Source organism: Spinacia oleracea, chromosome 5 (genome assembly GCF_020520425.1).
Source record: "Spinacia oleracea cultivar Varoflay chromosome 5, BTI_SOV_V1, whole genome shotgun sequence".
In the NCBI taxonomy this organism is placed as follows: domain Eukaryota; kingdom Viridiplantae; phylum Streptophyta; class Magnoliopsida; order Caryophyllales; family Amaranthaceae; genus Spinacia; species Spinacia oleracea.
In genome coordinates, this window is record NC_079491.1 from 47,671,855 (window position 1) to 47,697,082 (window position 25,228).

The following is a 25,228-nucleotide window of genomic DNA, read 5'->3' on the forward strand; positions in this document are numbered from 1 at the left end:
AGGAAATTCGGCCCAGACCCTATTTTCAACGCCTGGCTCTGGGCGCCGAAATCTTCGGCGCCTAGCCCTGGGCGCTGAAATTACCTGGGTACGTATTCTCTCCTAATTCTTCTTGGATTAGAGCTCTAAAATTCTATCTTTCCACGAACTCTTCCCTATAAATACAACCCCAAATTCGACGTGAAAAGGACATAACACACAATTCATATTCTGAGTATTGACTCCAACCCCTAAGCCTAAGCCTCACGCTGCGAAATTGATCCCGCGTTCTGTCGCAATCGATCCAAAAATCAAACAGAACGTATCCTGTCCCTTTTAGCTGAAGAATTAAGTCCGGAAACTTGAGATTCGTTAAATAAAAGAAGAAATAGCAAAGCCAAAGTGGTTAGTTTTCTGAGAACCGTGACGCACCTCTCAAGGGTGCGTCGTAATGTGTCCCTTCGCATGATTTAATTGCTTTCCTCGCCCTTTTATAAAATTGTTGAACTATTAAATCTGATTGTTCTATTACGCCTAATAAAGATAATATCTTGGGAAATTGAACTATCATGCTAGGTCCCTTAAATCAATCTAAACCAGATAATCACGATCGATCTAGTATTATGTGTTGCATATTGCTAAAATCAATTCAGATTAGTTTAGTTAACGCATGTTCCTTCAATTATTTATGCTGGGCTAGTAAGGATATCCTGCCTCTGGAGTTATCGAAGAACGAATACTCCTCTCGATAGTTACAGTCCCCCGAACCCTCAATCTCTACCTTGCGGGTGTACGTTGAGAGATCCCCACACCAGGGATCACAAGGGAACCTATGGCCGTCGTGGTCAAACATAATTGCACTCCCTTTATGTCACGATAACCGGGTTTTGTCAGTTTTTCTCATTGTCGTTAAAAACTGAATGGTGACTCCTATATTACTAGTCAATTGGGTGTAAACTCACAGGAAATCCAATTACACTTGATTTGACAAAAAGAAACGTCACGCCCACGAGGGACGAGATCACGCATTAGCCTCGTGCCTTTTCGACCCCCTCACATCCGCCACTTGTCTTCAAAATGATGTTGCTTGTGTGTCCTTGAAATAGAGATGGTTATGTTTTTCAAATAGAACGGAGCTGAGCTAAAGAATTGGCCAAATAAATAAAATACAAACTTTTGTATAAGGTGGTCTTTCCTGTAAGACCACCTTATACCGAGTTTGTGTTGGCGGGTCAAGTCCAGTTCATTTCATTCGCGGGTCAAAATATTCGGACCCTATAAAAAGTCTTTTCACGCTTCTTTCTCCTCATTTCAATTTTCAAAATACACAGTTCACATTTAGGAGAGAGAAAGTTCTTCATCTTCTCCACCGATTCTTCTTCTTCCATCTTCGCCTTCACTTCTGCTCGAGGTTTCCTACAATTCTGCTCTTTTTTCTTCAATTCTCGACTCAACGTCTCTGCTTCTTCTTCGTTTCTTCGGTTTTGTAAGTTTTTCTTTCGATTGAACTTTCATTTTGTGTTTTTTTTACATTTTCCTCTTTTGTTTACTTGAATTTAGTTTCGGTATTAGTTTTTTGGCCATTTATTACTACATGTTTGTATGTTAGTAGATTGTTAGGGTTTTTGTTCATGTTAGGGTTTTATTGTGACTTCTAGGGTTTCTCTAATTTTGCTGCTTGTTTTTGCGTGTTTTGTTCTTCATTTTTGCTATTTTTCGCCGATTGTGCGATTCTTCTTCATTTTGTGTTTGTGTTATGGTTTTTGTCCGATTTTTGTTGTTTTTACCTAGTGTTCTTTCGTGATTTGTTCTTAGGCGATTCATTTCTTGTTGTGCGATTCTTCTGTATGTGTGCTATATTGTTCGAATTTTCATTTTTGTACTTGTAACACTTTGCTCTTTGGATTATTTTTCGTTTTTGTTTATTCTAGTAGGTTTTCAGGTTGTCATATCATTTCTGTTGTTGTAGTTTAGAATTTTGGTTATTTAGTTATGATATCGGTAGTTTTAGTTTTTGTTTAATAACTTTCAGATGAATTAGTTGCGTATGCTAACTAATTAGTTACCTATTAACAGAAAATAGTGAACTATACAACCCAAATAGTTAGGGAAACAATGTGAACCTCTTGATTCAGGTGTTTGTGATTTTTGAACCCGTAGGTCATTGCTCACTTGGATTTTGTTGAACTTCTACACATTGTGTCCATTTTGTTAGGGAAACAATGTGAACCTCTTGATTTTGATTTCTCTAGTGTCCCGTCATGTTGGATAAAGCTCCTGCTTTTGATTTCTCTGGTGTTTTTCGCAATGTCGGATGAACCTCTTGATTTTAATTTTATTGATTTTGTTTTTTTAATGTGATTAATTGATTGGACATGTTATTGCGGTGTTTTTTAGGTGTTATGGTGCCAAATTCAGAGGAACTCTGAACTCTGGCTATGCTACTGCTGGTGGATCTAGTAATGTTGAATTGATGGAAGAATTGGACCGACTGGTGGCTTTCTGGTGGCTGCGACACAGAAGCCCCGCAAGGTTTGTGTGGGCTTGTGACGCTAGGCTTGCGCCACTAGGCGTGTTGTGCTGGTTGTCATTCCGGTGGCTGCTAGAGTTGATGCGATTGTGAATTGCTGTTGGTTATGTGTTGCTGTTGGTGATGTGGTGAGCACACGCATAGGAGGTGCTTTGGTCGTGCTTTGCTGAGGTGTTTCTAGGCGGCATGGAGAGGAGTAAGAGAGGGCAGGGCAGGGCAAGGAGACAAAATTGCAAAGAAATGTAATTCATATCCAATTTTGTAACAATTTTGTTTCATTTATATTAGTCATGATTAAATAGGTTTTAGTTAAGAATAAATTCATATTAGGTACAAATTTGTTATATTTAGTTAAGAATAATTCAGTTGTAGTCAAGATAATTTGGTTTTAGTTGAGAATAAATTCTTCTTTGTTAATACGGAGTATTAAATTTCTGGATTTTAGTTAAGATTTTCTGAGTTTTTGTCATGATTTCGTTAAATTTATTTCGTTGAATCTGAAATTCAATTACTTAAACAATGGAACAAATTAGTCAAGTATTGAAACAAATTATTTAAGCGTTGAGATCAATTAGTTAAGCGATTAAACTAATAAGTTTACAGATATAAATAAAGTATTTGTTAAGCCGAAAATTAATTAGTTTAGCAATGAAATCAATTAATTAAACAGTAAAATCAATTAATTAAGTTTGAAATTAAATTAGTTAAGCAACGAAACCAATTAGTTATGCAATAAAACTAATTAGTGAAGTGGTGAAACCAATTAGTTAAGCACTGACTAATTAGTTAAATTTGAAATTCAATTAGTCAAGTAATGGAACAAATTAGTTAACCAATGGAACGATTTAGTTAAACAATTAAACAAATTAGTTAAGCAATGAAACCAATTAGTTAAGCCTGAAATTCAATTAGTTAAGCAATGAAACCAATTAGTTAATTCTGATATTCAATTGGTTAAGCAATGGAACCAATTAGTTAAGCAATGAAACCAATTAGTTAAGCAATGAAACCAATTAGTTAAGCAATAAAACCATTTAGTTAAGCAATAAAACCAATTAGTTAATTCTGATATTCAATTAGTGAAGCAATGAAACCAATTAGTTAAACAATTGAACGGTTTAGTTAAAACAACAGAACAAATTAGTGAAGCAATGGAACCAATTAGTTAAGCATTAAAACCAATTAGTTAAGCAGATATAAAGAAAGTGTTTGAAATTTAATTAGTTAAGCTAACCAATTAATTAAGGAATGGAATGAATTAGTTTAAGCAATTATACCTAAAATTTAATTAGTTAAGCATCGGAACCAATTAGTTAAGAAATGGAACGAATTAGTTAAGAAATGGAACGAATTAGAATGAAACTAATTAATTAATAAATTGAACCAATTAGTTGAACAATGGAACGAATTAGTTAAAGCAATGGAACTAATAAGTTAATAATTTGAACTAGTTAAAGCAATGGGACTAACTACTTGTTTCCATTGCTTAACTAATTAATTTAAGTATTTAACTAATTGGTTATGGCGCTTAACTTATTGGTTTCGTTGTTTAACTAATTAATTTAAGTGCTTAACTAATTAGTTCCGTTGCCTATTTAAACTCAAAAAATCTTAACTAAAACGTAGAAAATTGTAACTAAATTCTTAAATTGTTTTTGTCTGAAACTCAGAAATACGTAACTAAAAATCAAAAAATCTTAACTAAAACCGAGAAAATCGTAACTAAAGCTAAGAAAAAGCTTAACTAAAACTAAGAAATTGTTAAATAAAATTAAAAAAATATAGAACTAAAAAACACATAACTAAAATAAAATTATTTTTAACTAAAATGGATTTTATATAAAGTTTAACTATTCAGTGTATAAGTATAACTATTTATATTACATTAAAACTAATTTATATAAAAGCATAACTATTTGCTCATAAAGCACAACTTTTGTGTTTTATCGTAATTTGTTTACACAAAATCATAACTAATTCTTATAAACCCTTAACTATTCTACTTATAATTCATATAGACCCATAACTAATTCACATAAACATTTAACTATTTTTTGCATTTTAACTAATTCATTTACAAACCAAAAAAATTCTTAAATAAGACAAATTTAATGGTAACTATACCTAAAATATTCTTAACTAAAACAAATTTAATTGTAACTAAACAAAATTAATCTTGACTAAAACAAAAATATCAAATTAATGGTAAAAATCCAAAATATCTTGACTTGTCTCCTTCTTCCACCGATTTGGTATGAGATCGCCAGCTCTTCTCTGTGGACTCTGCCTCCTAGTCCTTGCACTAAGCCTTTATACGCAATCAAAACACAAAACCATACTAAATCACATCACTAATTCGAAAACAAAATTCTTCGATCTACAAATTAAGGAGGTTGAGACGACGAGGTGACCGGGCCAGTCGGAATCCATGTCGTAAATGGAGTGACTAAGGTAGCCGGAGATTGAGGAAGGAGAATGAGAGTTTCTAGGGTTTTGGAAGGGACGACGACGGTGAAGAGGGGGCGATGACGGCTGCAAGGATGGGAAGGTGAGGAAGAGACGGCGGCGGAAAGAATAGGACGTTGAGGATGAGACGACGGCGGCAAGGAGGTGACCGCCGCTACTCCATGTGGATCTGGCTCTTGCGTCGCCGTCGGCATCCGAAAACCTACTCTATCACTGTTGCTTCGCCACTATTTCAGTGGTGGTGTGGCGACGATGGAAGGAGGAAGAGAAGAGAGAGAAAATGAGGTGGGAGGAGGAGAGAGAAAAAAGAAACCGAAGAGCTAGAAGGATGAAGAATAGCGTTGCAGGAGAAGAATGAAGGAGAGAGAAAAAAAAGCTACTTATACTGCGCGTGAGTGGTTGACTCACCTAGTCTTTCCTACACGCGCCCGTAAGACGGTCCTACCGAAAAGCTGCTGTAAATAAAAACTCTGTTCTGTTTCCAAGTGCAAAAACAAAATCCAACATGGGCAAGATGTCTCTTACCTGATCTTAAAAATATACGCAGATATTTGGCTTCATTGCGGGACTTGTCTGCAATTTATACTATTCCTCCCTTCACCCGTCTCTCTGACTCTCTCTCCTATCTCGCACACACTTCCGTCTTCGATTCATGTCCTCGTCTCGCAAGGTATGTCAATTTTTTCTCTGCAATTCTCATGTTTCATTCGATCTACACCTTCATATTTCTGATTAAATTTATCCCTAATTCATATTCGAAAAGAATGATTTCATCACTGTATGATTAATTGATTACTTTTCCATTTTCAATCAAAACCCCTAATTTCACTTCTCTTTTTTCGCGAATTTTAGGTCAACTTGATCGGCATGTGATTTGCAATTAGATCTACTTTTATTCTTTTTGATCGCAGCTGTAGAATTTGATTTTGGGCTGCTGAGTTCAACTTGATATTTTATTGGGCTTTTCGGGGCTCTGAATTTTAAATTCTAGGGCTTTCGTTTGAGTTAGCTTGCTATTAGTTGTGGTGGGAGTCATGGATGGTAACAAGGATGAGGCTTTAAAGTGTATTGGTATCGCTAAGGAAGCGATTGCATCTGGTAGAAAAGAGCGTGCTCTTAAATTTATTAGAATTGCGCAACGGCTTAATAGCACGTTGTCTGTTGATGATCTGATTGCCGCTTGTGAGAAGATGGATTCATCGGCGTCGGGCCCTTCAGAGAATGGGAGTCATGTTGATAGGAGCCAGAGTGGGGTTTCATCGGGAGCAAAATCTGCTGAGGGTTCCAATGTGGAGAGAAATTATACTGAAGAACATGTGAAATTGATCAAGCAGGTTAACAAGAACAAGGATTATTACGCAGTGCTTGGGGTAGAAAAGACGTGTTCAGTGGAGGAGATTAGAAAGGCTTATAGGAAACTGTCTTTGAAGGTTCACCCTGATAAGAATCAAGCTCCGGGTGCGGAAGAGGCATTTAAGAAAGTGTGCAAGGCTTTTAAGTGCTTAAGTGAGGAGGATTCAAGGAAGCAGTATGATCACACTGGGTTGGTTGATGATTTTGAGTATAATCAACAACATAATAATGTTAGGAGGCGGAGGAGGAGGACTAATAATGACTTTTTTGATGATGAGTTTGACCCTGATGAAATATTTAGGGCCTTTTTTGGTCAGACAAACATGTTCCATACGTCTCATGTTTATAGGACTAGGGGAATGGGAACTCAGCAAAGGACAGAGGGTAATGGTGGAGGGCCTAATCTCATGGTGTTCCTACAATTAGTGCCGTTCTTGTTGATCTTGTTGCTTGCATATTTGCCATTCTCAGAGCCCGAATACTCTCTGCAAAGAAACTATTCTTATCAATTTCCTCGAGTGACTGAGAAATTTGGGGTTGAGTTCTATGTCAAGTCACAAGAATTTGATCGCAGTTATCCTTTAGGAAGTGCTGCTCGAGAAAATATCGAGGAAAATGTTATTCAGGATTACAAAAACTTGCTTGGACGCTACTGCCATATTGAACTTCAACGCCGTCAGTGGAGTCGTAATCTGCCAACTCCACATTGTGATAAGCTCCAAAATTTTGGAGTGGCATAAGGTTAGAATCAAGTTATTTACTCTTTAGACAAGAAGATTTGTTCTGAACTATTTAGCTTCTTTGACAGTATATGTATTTGTTATCTAATGAACTGTCTCTTTTTGTTCCTACACCTAGATTCATGTAATGGCTGCTTGTTTTATAATTCCTTTTTTTAATTTGAAAATGAATGTAAAACTGAAGCATTTGATTGTCACCCATGAGAAAGTTGCACTTCAATTGGTTTGGGATAAGAAAATTACTGTATGAACTCTCTGGAGCTGAATAATGGGTGCATCTACTTCATGATTGCAGCTGAAGTACTGTAATCAACTAGACACTAGTGTATTTAACACCCCCACCCCCCCACACCCGACAGGAAATCACTCCTTCCGTTCCTTTTTATTCTTCATATATTCCGTTTGGGGGTTCCTTTTTAATATTGACGTTTCGAATATTTCCTTTTATGTTACAACATAAGTGGACATTTTTCTCTAATACTCCAAAAAAAGCGAACTAATTATTTTAATTATTCAAGTTATTGGGGCATTAAATCTCTCACATTTCTCCATTTCAATTCTTTTTTTTTTATAATAAGGATTAAGGAATAAAACCAGTTTCACTTTATCCAAAAAGGCAATAAATGAGATTTTGGATAAAAGTGAAAATCTTATTAGTGATTAAAATATGCATTATTTAAATGAAAAAAAGAAGAAATCTTTACCCACATTAATTGGTCGTTAAATTGTGTGCATGATACCAAATATAAAGATTAAAAAGGGACGGAGGCAGTGGCAGTGAGAGTGATGAGAAACCTTTTTCCTCTCGTGAGTGATAGATTTTGGAAAAAAACAATCTCACAGGGAAAGTGATGCGGAGGAGAGAAAGTGGGTAGAAACGAATTTAAAAAAATCCTCATGAGTGGCAATGGTCTTACAGAGATGTTTGCTGATCTTTCTTTCAGTGGTGAATTATTTTGATAATGATAGACTCAGAAATAAATATAGCAGAAATTGTAGTTTTTACAAACAATTTTTTGTAATGAGGAAAAGGACAATTGAAGATATGAACTGCAAGTGGCTAGAAATTCCATGTTCTAGTTTCACAGGAAGATGGGGCCTCTTCCACACAAAAGTGGGCGGGAATGAAGAACCTCAATCTTCAATTGACCATTTTATCTTTAATTTCTATCGTTAAGAAATTGTAGTTTAATGCTGGTATGAAATAAACAAATGAGTGGAAATTTTTACAATAAATGATCACCTGGGAGGGGATATATGTTCTTTTAGGAATCAAGCTAAACAGCTAACTCTTTGTCCATTTAACAACCTTGTGTATTGATTTTTATATGCTTTACCAAACCCATAAGATACACTGATACACATGGTTAAATTGTCAAACATCGGGTATTGGATGGAGAACTAGTTAGTCATTTAGGATCCTTTATTGAAAGAGGACTTGATTTTTTGTCACTTCGGTATCTTTACTTCTTGAAATGTTGATATTTTCTGCTTTTTTTTATTGTGCTTCTGGATGGTTGTCTGTTTATGTATGTCTCTCTCATTTGAGTGTACATGGGCTTTCTTGCGTGTGTTCTTCTTTTCTTAAGTTCCCCTACTGTGTTTGTGTTTAACATGCATTTACCAATTCGAATGTTGATTTTTTTTTCCGCTTGCGATTATGCTTTATCCAGTGTTTCTTTTTGTTTTCCTTGTCCCTGCTTTTGTAAAAAAATATCGAGGGTGGGGTTAAAAACTTGTTTTCATATGTTGCTTGTAAAGGGTAGTTTCAAGGTTGTACTCCGTATCTTTTAATAAGGGAATGTGATCAACAGTTTTGATTAAGTAGTCGTACTGTGTATTTATAATCTGATTGTATTTTCCCCTTCATTATTGATTGCATGTTTCAGTTCTGGATAGTGAGCTCAGACTATATTCTTTTCTAAAAAGTATTCAAATTGGTGAATTTCATTTCATTGTTGTGACCTTGTGGTATGTAATCATTGTTTAAAGCCTCCGCTTGAGAGCTGTAGAAAGCATCTGTTGCTGTACGTTTCATGTACTTTCTCAGTTTTTTGAGAGTTTGAGAGAGCCTGTGTTAAGTACTGTTAACTGAGTAATAGTTTATGGTGTTCTCTGCGTCTGTGTTATGTCACCCTTGAGTCTAGTCACTGTTGCTATTGTGTGGCTATATCGGTGTAATGCAGGAGCATGAGTGAAGATTGGCAGGGAGGTAATTTAGTTTGAAAAGAGGTCTTCATGAACATAAAATTTTGAGGTATTTTTTTAATGAATTACCGAGTCCAGCGATGATAACTTATATGGTAGGACAACAGCAGCCACCTAGTGGGCTAGTGCCTGGTGAACAGTGCATGAAAAAGCACAAGGCTTCAAGCTTATTTGGAGTTCGCTGCAACTTAGGCGCGCCTCATAATGAACAGTAAAATTTTAAGAAAAAACTGTTGTGCGCCTCTTTGAAATCGCTTTGCCTAGATTAAAAAAAACAAAAAAAATGCATAACGCCTTGTACCTCTGCCCCTAGGCACGCTTTTATAAACATTGCTAGTGAATGGGCTTTTTCCATAACTGGGATTGGGGGGGGGGGGGGGGGGGGGCGGAGAGCTTCATATGATTAATTTCGGCTTTGAGATTTTAGATTTTTGGCAACCATTAAAAATGTGTTTGTAGCTTTTTCAAATGCGCAATTTCATTTCAGAAAACGGGGATTGCTTCTCTTTTTATGAAAAGTTATCTGCTTTTAGTGTCAAGTTTACTACTTAAGTTATTCCTTAAGTTTCATGCTGTCAATTTTTATCCATAATTTAAGTTCGAAATTTTTTGGCATTGAAAATCACTGACAATAATATTTAGAGTAGTAGCTTTATGTGCCTGGGTATTTGTTGATTTTCACCCACAAAAATGACAATACAATTTAGTGAAATGAAAAAGAGATTTGTCAAGATCTTAGATAGGTGCAGAGTCTGCTCAAAAAATTAAAAATCTTAGATAAATGCAGAGAAGAATAGGAAGCTGATAAGGAAGAGGTGGATGGGTGGTCTGTGAGTAAACTCAATGGCCCTTGGTTGTTCTTACCGGGTTCTGCAGTTGCAGCATAGGGGAAAGGGGTTTGGTAGGGCGAGAATTCATGGAAAGTTATTGGGAACTAACCTCCTGTCATGACCTCTTTTGACCTTCACAGAAAATGTTCTCTGTTCATAGAAAAATGCAGAAAATTCCAACTAAATCAGATCATTTATAAAGCATTGTCTCTTGTTGCTTTTTCCTTTGTGAACATAACCGTAGAAAGTCCATATGATCTCAGCAGGTCTTTAAAGACATATTGTGCGAAAGCTGGGAGGGTTGCTTTATTGTAAATTGTTAAGAAACAGCTTCCAGATTTTTTCAAATGTGTGGTGTACTAGTATGTAAGAAAATTTCAGGCCTTTTGTATTACCTTTTTCCTGTGAACTTCTTTGTTCTGGTTCTACGCTGTGTAGCTATGCCATCAAGCATAGTTGATATTATTTCCCCATTAAGTTTTTATTGACTAAATGGTACTCATCATGTATAAGCAACAACATCAGCCTATTCCTTGGTAGATGTGTTATGTTTTTTTTAGAACAAGTGTTAGGGTTTGACTATAAATGAAATCATATTTTATGAACGTATGTATGTGCTAGTAAGAAGAGATTTAGATCAGAGAAGCATACTGGTCTTCTATGAAATTTGAAACAAATATTTAGGTTATATGCCTTGAAAAATATGCAATTTCATGGTTCACTCTTACTGCTGAACGGATCCTCGGGCACGTGGCTGGTCAATTTTGGAGTAGTTTAGTAATATTACTTAGAGTGTGTTTATGTGTGCAGGAACTTTGGAGCGACGTGATAAAATAGTATAGACAGCACTGCATGATCCGAGGGCTGGAATCAGAATTTTGGCTTGTATACTGCACAAGACTTAGGTGAATGAGGTGACACTGTTGATGAATGTTTCCCTAATTTACTTTTAGTGCCCTGCATTCGTGTCCGATGGTGCTTCCGGCAAGGAAAAACCCTACTTTTAGTCTTTTTTCTTCTCTTAATTAACCCAATTCCATGGGGATGTCACACCTATATGGGTATTATCTTGTAAGTGGTATGATTTGGTATTTGCGTGCAGTGTCAGGGAATAGTATTACTGAATACTGATCCCTGACCTAAACACAGGATCATTATAAGTATAGGTGGACTGAGCAATAAATTAACCTGTGCAGACAATGAATAGCAGTTGTTCTTCAACCTTGAAGAGAAGCTCATTGTTTGAAGTTATTTTAGTATCCTTGTAGGATAATCAAGATGTTGATGTCAGATTTTACAACCGGCTTATAAATATGAATGTAGCGATTTTAACAATGCTGTTATCTTCGTACTGGTGAGTACTGAGTATTTACAATGGTGGATGATCAGTTGCTGGTAGTGGTGGTTGCTTCAGAGAAAATAATGTTGGGTATAATTTTGTGGATTTTACACTGCACTCGCTCCAATTCATTGTGGTATAATTTAAGCGATTACAACTTTGGTAGATAGCGGATTTGAAATCATACTCGTTGTATCTACCTTTTCTCCTAATTTCTATTTTAGTATACGACTATATTTATTACTTTTTTAATTGAAATTTTGCCAAATACAATTGTAGAAAATTCCACTTTTCAGGCTACAATCTCTAACTCGATATTTAAAACTACAACCTTGGGTAGATTCCGACAAATGAAAACTGAAAGTGAGGTCATGTCGACACCTTTGTTTAGTGATCTCATGTTACCAAAAGTGAGCTAATGGTACCATGATTTTTGTATAATATATTGATTTAAATGGTACCATGATTTTTGTATAATATATTGATTTAAATGGTACCAAAAAAGGAGCTAATGGTATCATGATGATTCTTTGTTAATATACTCATGTAATAGTATAAACAATTGAGCTTATGTTATCACGATTCTTGTATATACCATTCCTAATGGTACCAAAAACTGACCTAATGCATCTAATGATAAATTTGCACGACCCTCCAAAACGTTGTGTCTATACAAGTTTTGCAAATATTCAAATGAGCTAATGTTAAAGCGTAAAATATTTACTCCAAATAACTAAAATTTTGTTATGATTTGAAACTCACTTATTTATATACTATTAATTAATATAAGCGAAACACATCTTGTACGATTTTACATACCAAGTACGTACGATTTTACATATGATTTTACAGGGAAAATGAAATCTGAATTACCTAGGAAAGTTAAGTTTAGTCAAAATTATATAAGTTAAGTTAGTTTCTTCTAAAACAAATGTTTCAAGTTTATGTGAACATAGGACATAAAAGTGTGAGTGTATAACTACCATTTAGTTTAAAATTGATAATGATGATATATCCAAGTAGGAATGTTTACAGTTAGATTATTAAGATGTCTATTAGATTATATTTATAGTTAAATCATACTCCGTATAAGACTATTGAGAGTATAATCCTGCAACAATATAATAGTATAACGTCTATACAGTTATACTAGTTAGTTATAAACTACTTATAGTAGTTACCTTTTTTTGTTAGGGGACTTATAGTAGTTTTACCTAATTCGTACTTACAAGAGTATCTCCAATGGTTGTAGCTAGGGACTATCTTGAAATTTATAAAAGTTTCAAGTTAATAGCTAGACCATTGGAGTGAAAATAACAAATTAGCTTGGCCAAGCAAATTAGCTTAAACAAGCTAATTTGCTTGACAACTAGCTCTCAAATTTGCCAAATAAATAATTGACAAGCGGGACAAGTAGGACCAATTTAAATAACAAGCTATTTGCTAGCCATTGGAGTATAAATTAGTTAGACTATAAAATAGTTTGAAATCTTATGTGGCATAACAAGCTAATTGTCAAATTAGCTTACCATTAGAGATGTTGTAGTAGTTATCAATTATAGTAATTTGCCGGTTACTAATTAATTTTTGACTTTTTTTTTTTTGAGGGGTACTAGTTGCTTAGTTAGTTAGCTTAAGCTGCTTTTTTTTAAGGTAATTAGCCAGGCGGGTTGACCCGTGTGAGATTTCAACCTGGTAGGAAGCTTCTTATAATTTATAACTTATAAATATAAGTCGAAACAAGTGTAGGGCTAATAAATTAACAAGACCATTATACGTTATACCTCGTATAATTCAATAACGAGTATAAGTGATAAATTTGACAAGCTAATTAATAACTAACTACCTTTTGAGCCTGTTCAATCAACGGGCAATTATATAGTGGTTGTTAAGTCATTTGTTAAACTACTAATTAATTTTATTGATGGTTTGTAATTTTATTGGAAATATATGATTATATAGAGGCGGATTGTAAGTTGAAAAAATATAATAAATTAGCTGGTGGATTAATATTGAGTGATAAATAAAAAAAATTGTGTGGAAGAGGTTGAATGAATATATGAATTTAATGGAGAATTGATGTTGATGAGAAGATGAAGTGGAAGAGGTGTTGAAACTATAAAATAGTTTATATAACAAACAACAAAAGGAAAAAAGTTGGGGGAAAATAATGTATGGATGATATATGGGTTGACACGTGTCATCTAATCATCTATAACTTTCTTTTTTATAGACTAGATATAGATGACCAAAACCGATTAAGTATTAATGAAATGATTTCTATGAAATTATAAGTAATAACAAATTCAAACATACGACTATAACTATAAAACTTCCCAACGTCAAAAAAAAAAGAAAAAAAAAAAACTATAAAACTTGTATAAGATGCTAATATGACTCTATAAGACTATAATTTATATGATTGAAAAAAAACAGATCATTTTAGTTTAACTTTCACTAACATTGACTTATTCAATTGAATAAGATGTATCGAACTCTTTGATATTGAGACGTTGATTATCTAACAATCTACTATAATCATTCAAGTATACAAAATTATAACATTATTTTACTAGCAACTAAATGTTTACCGAAGTAGTTTGTTTAATATGATGTATCAAATTAGATGGTTAGTTCAAACAATTTAAAAGTGTCACGAACCAAATAAGTTGACTCTGTATTAAATTTGATAAAATTAGTTTAAACAAAGTAATGATTTTGATTACTCGATTGAGTAAATGTATCAAATTTATCATTAGTTTAAGATATATGTATGATAGTTAAAATTTTAATGTTGGTTAATCGGTTGAATACGATTTATCGATTACATCATTAGTACAAACAATACTTGTTATATTCTTTTATAATATAAATGGTAATAGTAATTTATCCCTTATTCATGTCCCGCCTTATTTACGCAAATCCTAGCCACAACAAAAGTGAGGAAAGAAACGTTTCATATGTTATAATCCATTACAACACCTTTCAATCCAAATCTAACCATTGATTAAATAGAATCAACTGACCAGTAGGTAATCCCACCCTCTCACACAGGTCCTACTTAAAAACCCTCTAAATTACTCTCACCAATGTTATAATCCACACAACACCTTTCAATCCAAAACTAACCATTGATTAAATGAAATCAACGACTCGTAGGTAACCCCACCCCCTTATACAGGTCCTACTTAAAAACCCTCTAAATTATTCTCACTAACTATTAACCCTTCCTCTTCTACATGTACCTCTATTAGACCTTGTGCATTCTTGACCTTCAGTCAAATCAAAAATAATTTCTCTCTCATTCTTCTCCTTCTTCCACCTCATATTCCACTAACTTACCTCTTACTTAAATCTTTTATTTTTTATTCTACGATCTTGACTCAAGGTCATTAATTTCTCTTACCAACTTTTTACTTTATTTATACATATCTTACTTATAATGATTTGATTATAATTTGTGCGTAGTTGTTTGTGGGAGTTTAATGAATTTCGTATACGGAGTAATTAAGATATGTACGCACGCCGCGGTTAAACACAATTTTCAAAAAAAAAAACCAAAAAACAAAATATCAAGTCGCAGCAACCATACGTCATCAACTCTTGTCCCCACGTGTCATCAAATATATCAAGTTGGCAGCAAGTGACAATAAATTTTATCACTTGACTTGCGGTCACATATACGACTGGGTCAAGTTAATAAAATTTTGCCCCTTGCACAATGTCAATATTGTAGTCATTTTGTTATGTCTACTATCACTTGACCCAAGCCAAATGTCAAAGTTGTGTGTTCTCTAATTAAGTAATTACCTCATGCCCTCTCTTACTACCCTCCCTCTAGCGGCGCATAACACTCTAACTAACAGATTTAACTACTTTCTCCGTATTTTTTTAGGAGTTACATTTTGACCGGCAGAAGTATTAAGGATGGTTAGTTAAATTTGTTATAATAATGATGCAAGCGGGGTGGTTGACAATTAATAAAGAAATAGAAAAATGCAAGTGAGGTGTAAAAAGTTACCAAAAATTAAATTATTTATAGATATAAGTGGAACCCGTAGGAAAATATCAAATAATACAATTGGGGAGTGGGTGTAACAATTATTAAAAACGGAATTGTAACTCATTTAAAAAAAATACGATTGCAAATAAAATGGTAAACTCTTAAAAAAATACGGAGAGAATATCTCTTAAATCTTTTCAGTTTTGGTGATTTTGGGTCCTTTTTGTTTGATTTTGGGTTTGAAATTGATGAATTTTGGGTAGTTTCTCATGGAGGTTGCTAAATTTCTGTTGCTTGTTCAATTCGATCAGGAAAGCTCCAGATTCGGAACTTTGTTAGTCGGATTCGAACACCTCAAAGCATGTACGTTGGGGATCTTGGAGTGGCTCTCCAAGTAACTCTCCAAATAGCTCTCCAACTAGGGGTGGCAATCAGGTCGGGTTGGGTCGCGTTCGTGTTCGGGTCAGACTTAAACGGGTTGAAAACCTCCAACCTAAACCTGATCTGTTTAAGTAATCACGCTGAAAATCTAAACCCTAACCTGATCTGTCTCTAATCAGGTCAACCCGGACCTTATCTGTTCAACCAGATTTATGTTTACTTGAATTTATACAAATAGGTTAACCTGCTTATTTCTGGTCAACCCGAACCCATTTTAACCTGCTTATTTCAGAAAAAGAATATTAAATTAACCCCCTTTAATTTTTTATCATAAAATCTGGAGAAGATATACCAAGAATATGAGAAATAATGAGTGTGATGTTAGGTTATGACAAATATAAAACATATATTTCATGCGGAAAAACCATAAAGCCAGGAATCCAAATTAATTGCCACATAGTCAATTAACATAATCTAGGATACATACATGTGACGCGTGCCTTCCCTAGCTGATCCCGAACCGAATAAGAACAAGTTTAGGACTCCAAGTGTCGCCCCTCCGTAGATAGTCCACAACACGTTCGGATCCGCCTTAGAATCAATTAACTAGAATATTATCTAAGGTTTTATGTTATTCGAAAGCTTAATTATTTGGCAAATTATTAAGTTAGTTTAAACTTAAAACTATCTGAATACTTGTGATTGTGATCTGTAAATTATGATTATGTATCACCTATTTATAGGGAGGAAATATCGGACTTAGATTTCTACTAGGATTCAATTTACTAATTCGATTAGAATTCTACTTCAATTAATCCTTTTGAATTAAGTGTTTAATCAAACAACTAAATCTTGTGGATTTAGGAAAACCATTAATCGAACAATCCTAAACGTCTAAGGATTCGAAGCATCGCACGAACACACACACACACACACACACACACACACACGCAGCCCACGAAGGGGCGCGCTGTGCGCGGCTCGGCCCAGCTGTGTTGGCGGCACGCGGCCCATTGCTTGGGCGCTGCTGCTGGCCTGCCTTGCTTTGCTCGGCTGGGCCTGGCCTTGCTCCGTGCTCGGCAGGGCCTGCCTTGCTTGGCTGGGATCGCTGGTGCTGCTTTCTCGCTGCGCGGGCTTCGCTAGGCGCGGGCCTGGCTTCGTGCTGGTGTCTAGCAAGCTCGTCCGATGATTATTTCGTACGTCGCGCTTCCGATTCGTTTTCCGATTTCGAAATTCATTTCCGATTCGAACAATATTTAATTTTTCCGATTCCGGAATTTATTTCCGTTTCGAACAAATATTTAATATTTCCGATTCCTGAATTTATTTCCGATTCCGATAATATTTCTGATTTCGGCAATATTTCCGTTTCCGGCAATATTTTCGATTCCGGCAATATTTCCATTTGCAATAATATTTTCCGATACGTACCATGTTTCCGGCAATATCTACGACTTGGATAATATTTATATTTCTGATACGATCTCCGTTTCCGGCAATATCATCGTTTCCGGAGTATTAATATTTTGCCTTTTGACGATTTCAGCTCCCACTCGAACCGAGATCCGTCGATTCCGAATATTCATAAATGGAGTATTTAATTCACTTAAATACTTGATCCATTCACGTACTATTTTTGTGACCCTACGGGTTCAGTCAAGAGTAAGCTGTGGATTAATATTAATAATTCCACTCAAACTGAAGCGGCCTCTAGCTAGGCATTCAACTCACTTGATCTCATTGAATTATTAACTTGTATAATTAATTAATACTGAACCGCATTTATTAGACTTAGTATTGAATGCATACTTGGACCAAGGGCATTATTTCCTTTAGTATCCCACTTGTCCTTAGGGACAAGTGTGCATTGCCTAATTCCTTTGTCTCTTGATGCTTGCTCATGAACATAAGGTAAGAGTAGTCATCCTTATTATGTCTAGAGGTATTTTCCCGGTTTCAGAGTTCAACTGATCAAATAGACAAATAATCATAGCCTATGATTCATCTGAGCACGACCATGCATTTTTCAGTTTCTAGCTCTCCGAGTGGCCTTGTACAACTTTCAGCATCTCATCCCGACTTATGGGAGGACAATCCCAATCTTGCGATCTTGAGGTTAGACTTCGTTTGATAAGTGATTACCCGAGCGTTGCCGTTATAGCCTCCTTTTACGGTGCGACGGTTGACAACGTCAAAGTAACCAGTTCTTAAACAAGTAATCTCAAATCACTCAGGTATTGAGGATTAGTGTCTAATAATGTAATGAAATTTACTTATGACAGATTTTCATCTCTTACAGTAAAGTTTCATAGTCTGTCCGATACTAGTCTTCTCAAAGTAAGTATCTATGTAAATGATTGCGACATTGCCATGTCCACATAGTTCAAGAAACAGAACTACTAGTCATCTTGCATTCTAGTCGTCTAGCGTTTTCTATGCGTCCACCTTTATAGAAAAACTTCCGACCAGGGACCATTTTCATCTTTTGACATTCAAGTTCACTTGATAGACATTTCTTAGTCACAGGACTGGTCCTGAAAGTCTACCTTGTGTTAGGTTATGATACATATGACAATTCATAAATCATGCGGGAAAAACCATAAAGCCAGGAAAACATATTATTTACACATAATCATTTAGCATAGTTTAGATGCATACTCTTTGTTGCGTGCCTTCCCTAGCTGCGCCCGAACCGAACAAGAACAAGTCTTTAGGACTCCAAGTGTCGTCCCTCCGTAGATAGTCCACAGCACGTCCGGATCCGCCTTAAGATTGACCAACTAGAATCGCACTTAAGGTACTATTATTTTCGGCACTTTATAGGCAAATGTGTGACTGAATTTTTCTCTCAAAAACTCACTTTGAATACTTTGAAAACTTGTTATAAATTGTGAGCCCTAGCCTCATATTTATAGGGGTATGGAAAGGGAATCGAAATCCTACTCAGATACAAATTAATTAAACCTAGAATCCTACAAGAACTCTAATTTAATTAATTTATCAAATAGAATTAGGAATTTAATCATTAACCGAACTCTGCATGTTTTAGGAAACGTGCACGAACACAAACACTTGCACACACACGCACGGCAGCCACGATGGGCCCCCATGCGTGCGCGCGAGCAGCAGCCCACGCAGCGCCCGCGCGCGCTGCGCGCTGCGCGTGTTGTGCGCGCTGTGCGCGCTGCGCAGCCTGCTGGGCCTGGCCTTGCGCTGGGCCTGGCGAGGCTGTTTGTGCGGCGCGCTTGGCTTGCTGGGCGATGGCCTGGCTTCGTGCTGGGCCTCGTCCGGCAGGCCTCGTCCGATGCTTATTCGTACGATGCGCTTCCGATTAAATTTTCCGATTCCGGAATTCATTTCCGATACGAACAATATTTAATATTTCCGATTCCGGAATTAATTTCCGTTTCGAACAAATATTTAATATTTCCGTTTCCGGAATTATTTTCCGATTCCGGTAATATTTCCGATTCTGACAATATTTCCGTTTCCGGCAATATTTCCGATTCCGGCAATATTTCCATTTCCGATAATATTTTCCAATACGTACCATGTTTCCGTTTCCGGCAACATCTACGACTTGGATAATATTTATATTTCCGATACGATCCATATTTCCGTTTCCGGCAATATCATCGTTTCCGGAGTATTCATTTCTTGCCTGTGACGATCTCAGCTCCCACTGAAACCAAGATCCGTCGATTCCGAATATCCATAGATGGAGTATTTAATGCCATTAAATACTTGATCCGTTTACGTACTATTTGTGTGACCCTACGGGTTCAGTCAAGAGTAAGCTGTGGTTTAATATCATTAATTCCACTTGAACTGAAGCGGCCTCTAGCTAGGCATTCAGCTCACTTGATCTCACTGAATTATTAACTTGTTAATTAATACTGAACCGCATATATTAGACTTATCATTGAATGCATACTTGGACCAAGGGCATTATTTCCTTCAGTCTCCCACTTGTCCTTAGGGACAAGTGTGCATTTCCTAATTCCTTTGTCGCTCGATGCTTGCTCTTGAATATAAGGTAAGAGTTGTCATCCTTATTATGTTCAGAGGTGTTTCTCGGTTTCAGAGTTCAACTGATCAAATAAACAGATAATCATAGCCTATGATTCATCCGAGCACGGCCATGCATTTCACAGTTTCTAGCTCTCCGAGTGGCCTTGTACAACTTTTAAGCATCTCATCCCGATTTATGGGAGGACAATCCCAATCTTGCGATCTTGAGATTAGACTTCGTTTGATAGGTGATTACCTGAGCGTTGCCTTTATAGCCTCCTTTTACGGTGCGACGGTTGGTCAACGTCAAAGTAACCAGTTCTCAAACAAGTAATCTCAAATCACTCAGGTATTGAGGATTTAGTGTCTAATAATTTTAATGAAATTTACTTATGACAGATTTTCATCTCTTACAGTAAAGTTTCATAGGTCTTGTCCGATACTAGTCTTCACAAAGTAAGTATCTATGCAAATGATTATGACATTGCCATGTCCACATAGTTCAAGAAACAGAACTACTAGTCATCTTGCATTCTAATCGTCTAACGTTTTCTATGCGTCCAATTTTATAGAAAACTCCGACTAGGGACCATTTTCAACCTTTGACATTCAAGTTCACTTGATAGACATTTCTTAGTCACAGGACTGGTCCTGACAGTCTATCTTGAATATATCGTCAAATTGAAGGGACTCATCATTTAATAAACCACAAATTAAATGGGAAAATGAATTCTTTTCATTTATTGTGAATGATTAACCAATAATGTTTTACAAAGATTTAAACTCTAAAACTTTAAAACATTAAACAGGGTCATCAAAGCCATTCTCCAATATGCTTGATTCCCATAGCTGCAGTGTGCGAGTTGTGCTTCGCCTGCGGCAGAGGTTTAGTCAATGGATCTGATATGTTGTCATCAGTTCCAATTTTGCTTATCTCGACTTCTTTTCTTTCAACGAACTCTCGTAGAAGGTGAAATCTACGAAGTACATGCTTGACTCTCTGGTGGTGTCTAGGCTCCTTTGCCTGTGCAATAGCTCCGTTATTATCACAATACAGGGCTATTGGTCCTTTAATGGAGGGGACTACACCAAGTTCACCTATGAACTTCCTTAGCCATATAGCTTCCTTTGCTGCTTCACGTGCAGCAATGTACTCCGCTTCAGTTGTAGAATCCGCAATGGTGCTTTGCTTAGCACTTTTCCAGCTTACTGCTCCTCCGTTGAGGCAGAAGACAAACCCAGACTGTGATCTGAAATCATCTTTGTCGGTTTGGAAACTTGCGTCCGTATAGCCTCTAACAATTAATTCATCATCTCCACCATAGACCAGGAAGTCATCTTTGTGCCTTTTCAGGTACTTCAGAATATTCTTGGCAGCAGTCCAATGCGCCTCTCCTGGGTCTGACTGGTATCTGCTCGTAGCACTGAGTGCGTACGCAACATCCGGGCGTGTACATATCATAGCATACATTATTGAACCAATCAATGATGCATATGGAATCCCATTCATTCGTCTACGCTCATCAAGTGTTTTTGGGCACTGAGTCTTGCTTAGAGTCATTCCATGAGACATGGGTAGGTAGCCTCGCTTGGAGTCCGCCATCTTGAACCTATCAAGCACCTTATTGATATAAGTGCTTTGACTAAGTCCAATCATCTTTTTAGATCTATCTCTGTAAATCTTGATGCCCAATATGTACTGTGCTTCTCCTAGATCCTTCATCGAAAAACATTTTCCAAGCCAAATCTTGACAGAGTTCAACATAGGAATGTCATTTCCGATAAGCAATATGTCGTCGACATATAATACTAGGAAAGCAATTTTGCTCCCACTGACCTTCTTGTATACACAAGATTCGTCCGCGTTCTTGATGAAACCAAAGTCACTGACTGCTTCATCAAAACGTATATTCCAGCTCCTGGATGCCTGCTTCAATCCGTAGATTGACTTCTTTAGCTTGCATACCTTTTTAGCATTCTTTGGATCCTCAAAACCTTCAGGCTGTGTCATAAACACAGTTTCTGTTAAAACGCCGTTTAAGAAAGCAGTTTTGACATCCATCTGCCATATTTCGTAATCGTAATATGCAGCGATTGCTAACATTATCCGAATAGACTTTAGCATTGCAACTGGTGAAAAGGTTTCATCGTAATCCACACCGTGGACTTGCCTGTAACCTTTTGCGACCAATCTAGCTTTGAAAACTTCAAGTTTCCCATCCTTGTCCTTTTTCAGTTTGAAAACCCATTTGATTCCAATGGCTTGGTAGCCATCTGGCAAATCGACCAAATCCCATACTTGGTTTTCAGACATGGAGTCTAATTCAGATTGCATGGCTTCTTGCCACTGCTTGGAGCTAGGGCTCGTCATAGCTTGCTTGTAAGTCGCAGGTTCATCACTTTCAAGTAATAGAACGTCATAGCTCTCGTTCGTCAAAATACCTAAGTATCTTTCCGGTTGAGATCTATATCTTTGCGATCTACGCGGGGTAACATTTCTAGATTGACCATGATTCTCACCAGATTCTTCTAAAGATCTCTGAGTTTCATCCTGAATGTCATCTTGAGCATTCTCTAGAGTTTGTTGTTCGACTCGAATTTCTTCGAGGTCTACTTTTCTCCCACTTGTCATTTTGGAAATGTGATCCTTCTCCAAAAAGACACCATCTCGAGCAACAAACACTTTGTTCTCAGATGTATTGTAGAAGTAATACCCCTTTGTTTCCTTTGGATAGCCCACAAGGATACATTTGTCAGATTTTGGATGAAGTTTGTCTGAAATTAATCGTTTGACGTATACTTCACATCCCCAAATCTTAAGAAAAGACACATTTGGAGGCTTTCCAAACAATAATTCGTATGGAGTCTTTTCGACAGCTTTAGACGGAGCTCTATTTATAGTGAGTGCAGCTGTATTTAGTGCATGTCCCCAAAATTCTAATGGAAGTTCGGCCTGACCCATCATTGACCTGACCATGTCTAGCAAGGTTCTGTTCCTCCGTTCCGACACACCGTTCCATTGTGGTGTTCCAGGAGGAGTCAATTCTGATAGAATTCCACATTCTTTCAGATGGTCATCAAATTCATAGCTCAGATATTCACCGCCTCTATCAGACCGCAGTGCCTTAATCTTCTTGCCTAATTGATTCTCTACTTCACTCTGAAATTCCTTGAATTTGTCAAAGGATTCAGACTTATGCTTCATTAGGTAGACATAACCATACCTACTGAAGTCATCAGTGAAAGTGATAAAGTAGCTGAAACCACCTCTAGCATTTGTACTCATTGGTCCACATACATCTGTATGGATTAAACCCAATAGTTTATTTGCTCTTTCTCCAACTTTAGAGAAAGGTTGCTTTGTCATTTTGCCAAGTAAACATGATTCGCATTTACCATAATCCTCTAAGTCAAATGGTTCTAGAATTCCTTCTCTTTGAAGTCTTTCTAAGCGTTTCAAGTTTATATGGCCTAATCGACAATGCCACAGATAGGTGAGATCTGAATCATCCTTTTTGGCCTTTTTGGTATTTATGTTATATACTTGTTTGTCGTGATCTAATAAATAAAGTCCATTGACTAATCTAGCAGATCCATAAAACATCTCTTTAAAATAAAACGAACAACTATTGTCTTTTATTAAAAAGGAAAATCCCTTAGCATCTAAGCAAGAAACTGAAATGATGTTTTTAGTAAGACTTGGAACATGGAAACATTCTTCCAGTTCCAAAACTAGCCCGGAGGGCAACGACAAATAGTAAGTTCCTACGGCTAATGCAGCAATCCGTGCTCCATTTCCCACTCGTAGGTCGACTTCACCCTTGCTTAACTTTCTACTTCTTCTTAGTCCCTGTGGATTGGAACATAAGTGTGAGCCACAACCTGTATCTAATACCCAAGAAGTTGAATTAGCAAGTATACAGTCTATAACGAAAATACCTGAAGATGGAACGACTGTTCCGTTCTTCTGATCTTCCTTTAGCTTCAAGCAATCTCTCTTCCAATGCCCCTTCTTCTTGCAGTAGAAGCATTCGGATTCAGAAGTGGGTTGACTGACCTTCCTCTTTGCAGATTTGGCGCCAGTTTGCTTAGTTGGGCTGGCCTTGTTGCCACCTTTCTTAGCATTCCTCTTCTTTCCAGATTTCTTGAACTTGCCCCCACGCACCATAAGCACATCCTGCTTATCACTTTTGAGCGTCTTTTCAGCGGTCTTCAGCATACCGTGAAGCTCAGTGAGCGTTTTGTCCAGACTATTCATACTGTAGTTCAGTTTGAACTGATCATACCCGCTATGAAGAGAATGGAGGATGGTGTCTATAGCCATTTCCTGAGAAAATTGCTGATCCAGCCGACTCATATTCTCAATGAGTCCAATCATTTTGAGAACATGTGGACTTACGGGCTCGCCTTTCTTAAGCTTGGTCTCAAGAATTTGCCTATGAGTCTCGAATCTTTCGACTCGAGCCAGATCTTGGAACATGTTCTTCAACTCACTGATGATTGTGAAAGCATCTGAGTTGATGAACGTTTTCTGCAGATCCGCACTCATGGTGGCGAGCATTAGACATTTCACATCCTTGTTGGCATCAATCCAACGATTGAGGGCTGCCTGAGTGACCCCGTCGCCTGCAGCTTCGGGCATCGCCTCATCTAGGACATACTCCTTTTCTTCCTGCATAAGAACTATTTGCAAGTTCCTTTGCCAGTCAAGGAAGTTTTTCCCGTTCAACTTCTCCTTTTCGAGAATTGATCGAATGTTGAATGAATTGTTGTTTGCCATATTAAAAACTACAATTGAAAAGAATAAACAAATAAATAACCATTCACAGTTTCTCTTAATAAACTTAAATTCTAGCATACATGCATAATTCAATGTTTATTAAGCATTTTATTCAAATTATGTGTTCCGGCAGGTGTGAATAAAATGATTCCAAGATCCTAAAATCATTGAAGAACTAAGCACAGTTTGTCGACTTAATCCTAGAACATCTTAGGTAAGCAAAAGCCTTTTGCTAATAGTCTAGAAACTATTCTTGGTTGATAGGTACGTCTAAGAACTTATTAGGTAAACCTATCGAATTTGCCACGACATAAAAGGACTCCTTACTTATATCGTTGAGTTTCACCAAAACTAACATGTACTCACAATTATTTGTGTACCTTGCCCCTTTAGGACCAATAAGTAACACCTCGCTGAGCGAAAACTATTACTAGATTGATGTAAAGGATATCCAAGCAAGTGTATATTTTGGCATGGCACCTTTTAACTCAATTTTTAAGTTTGGAACTTAAGGCTCTTACTATGTTGGTTAGATTTTAAGTGAACTAAAATCCTTAATCATGCAACATAATCAAGCTTTTGATCTCATGCATTTTAAGACATATTTA

General features: G+C 36.6%; 1 protein-coding gene across 2 annotated transcripts; it reads left to right on the forward strand.

Annotated features, from left to right (window-relative positions):
* Window positions 1-5,479: 5,479 nt before the first annotated feature.
* Window positions 5,480-11,441, forward strand: LOC110803244 (chaperone protein dnaJ 49). 2 transcript variants are annotated; one of them, XM_022008739.2, is made up of 3 exons: window positions 5,480-5,645; window positions 5,828-7,069; window positions 10,917-11,441. In XM_022008739.2, the coding sequence occupies exon 2, from the start codon at window positions 6,010-6,012 to the stop codon at window positions 7,066-7,068; it is 1,059 nt and encodes a 352-aa protein (XP_021864431.1). In that variant the 5' UTR covers window positions 5,480-5,645; window positions 5,828-6,009; the 3' UTR covers window position 7,069; window positions 10,917-11,441. The 2 variants fall into 2 exon arrangements, with proteins under 2 accessions (XP_021864431.1, XP_021864432.1); XM_022008740.2 differs by having other exon boundaries at window positions 5,887-7,069.
* Window positions 11,442-25,228: the final 13,787 nt, after the last annotated feature.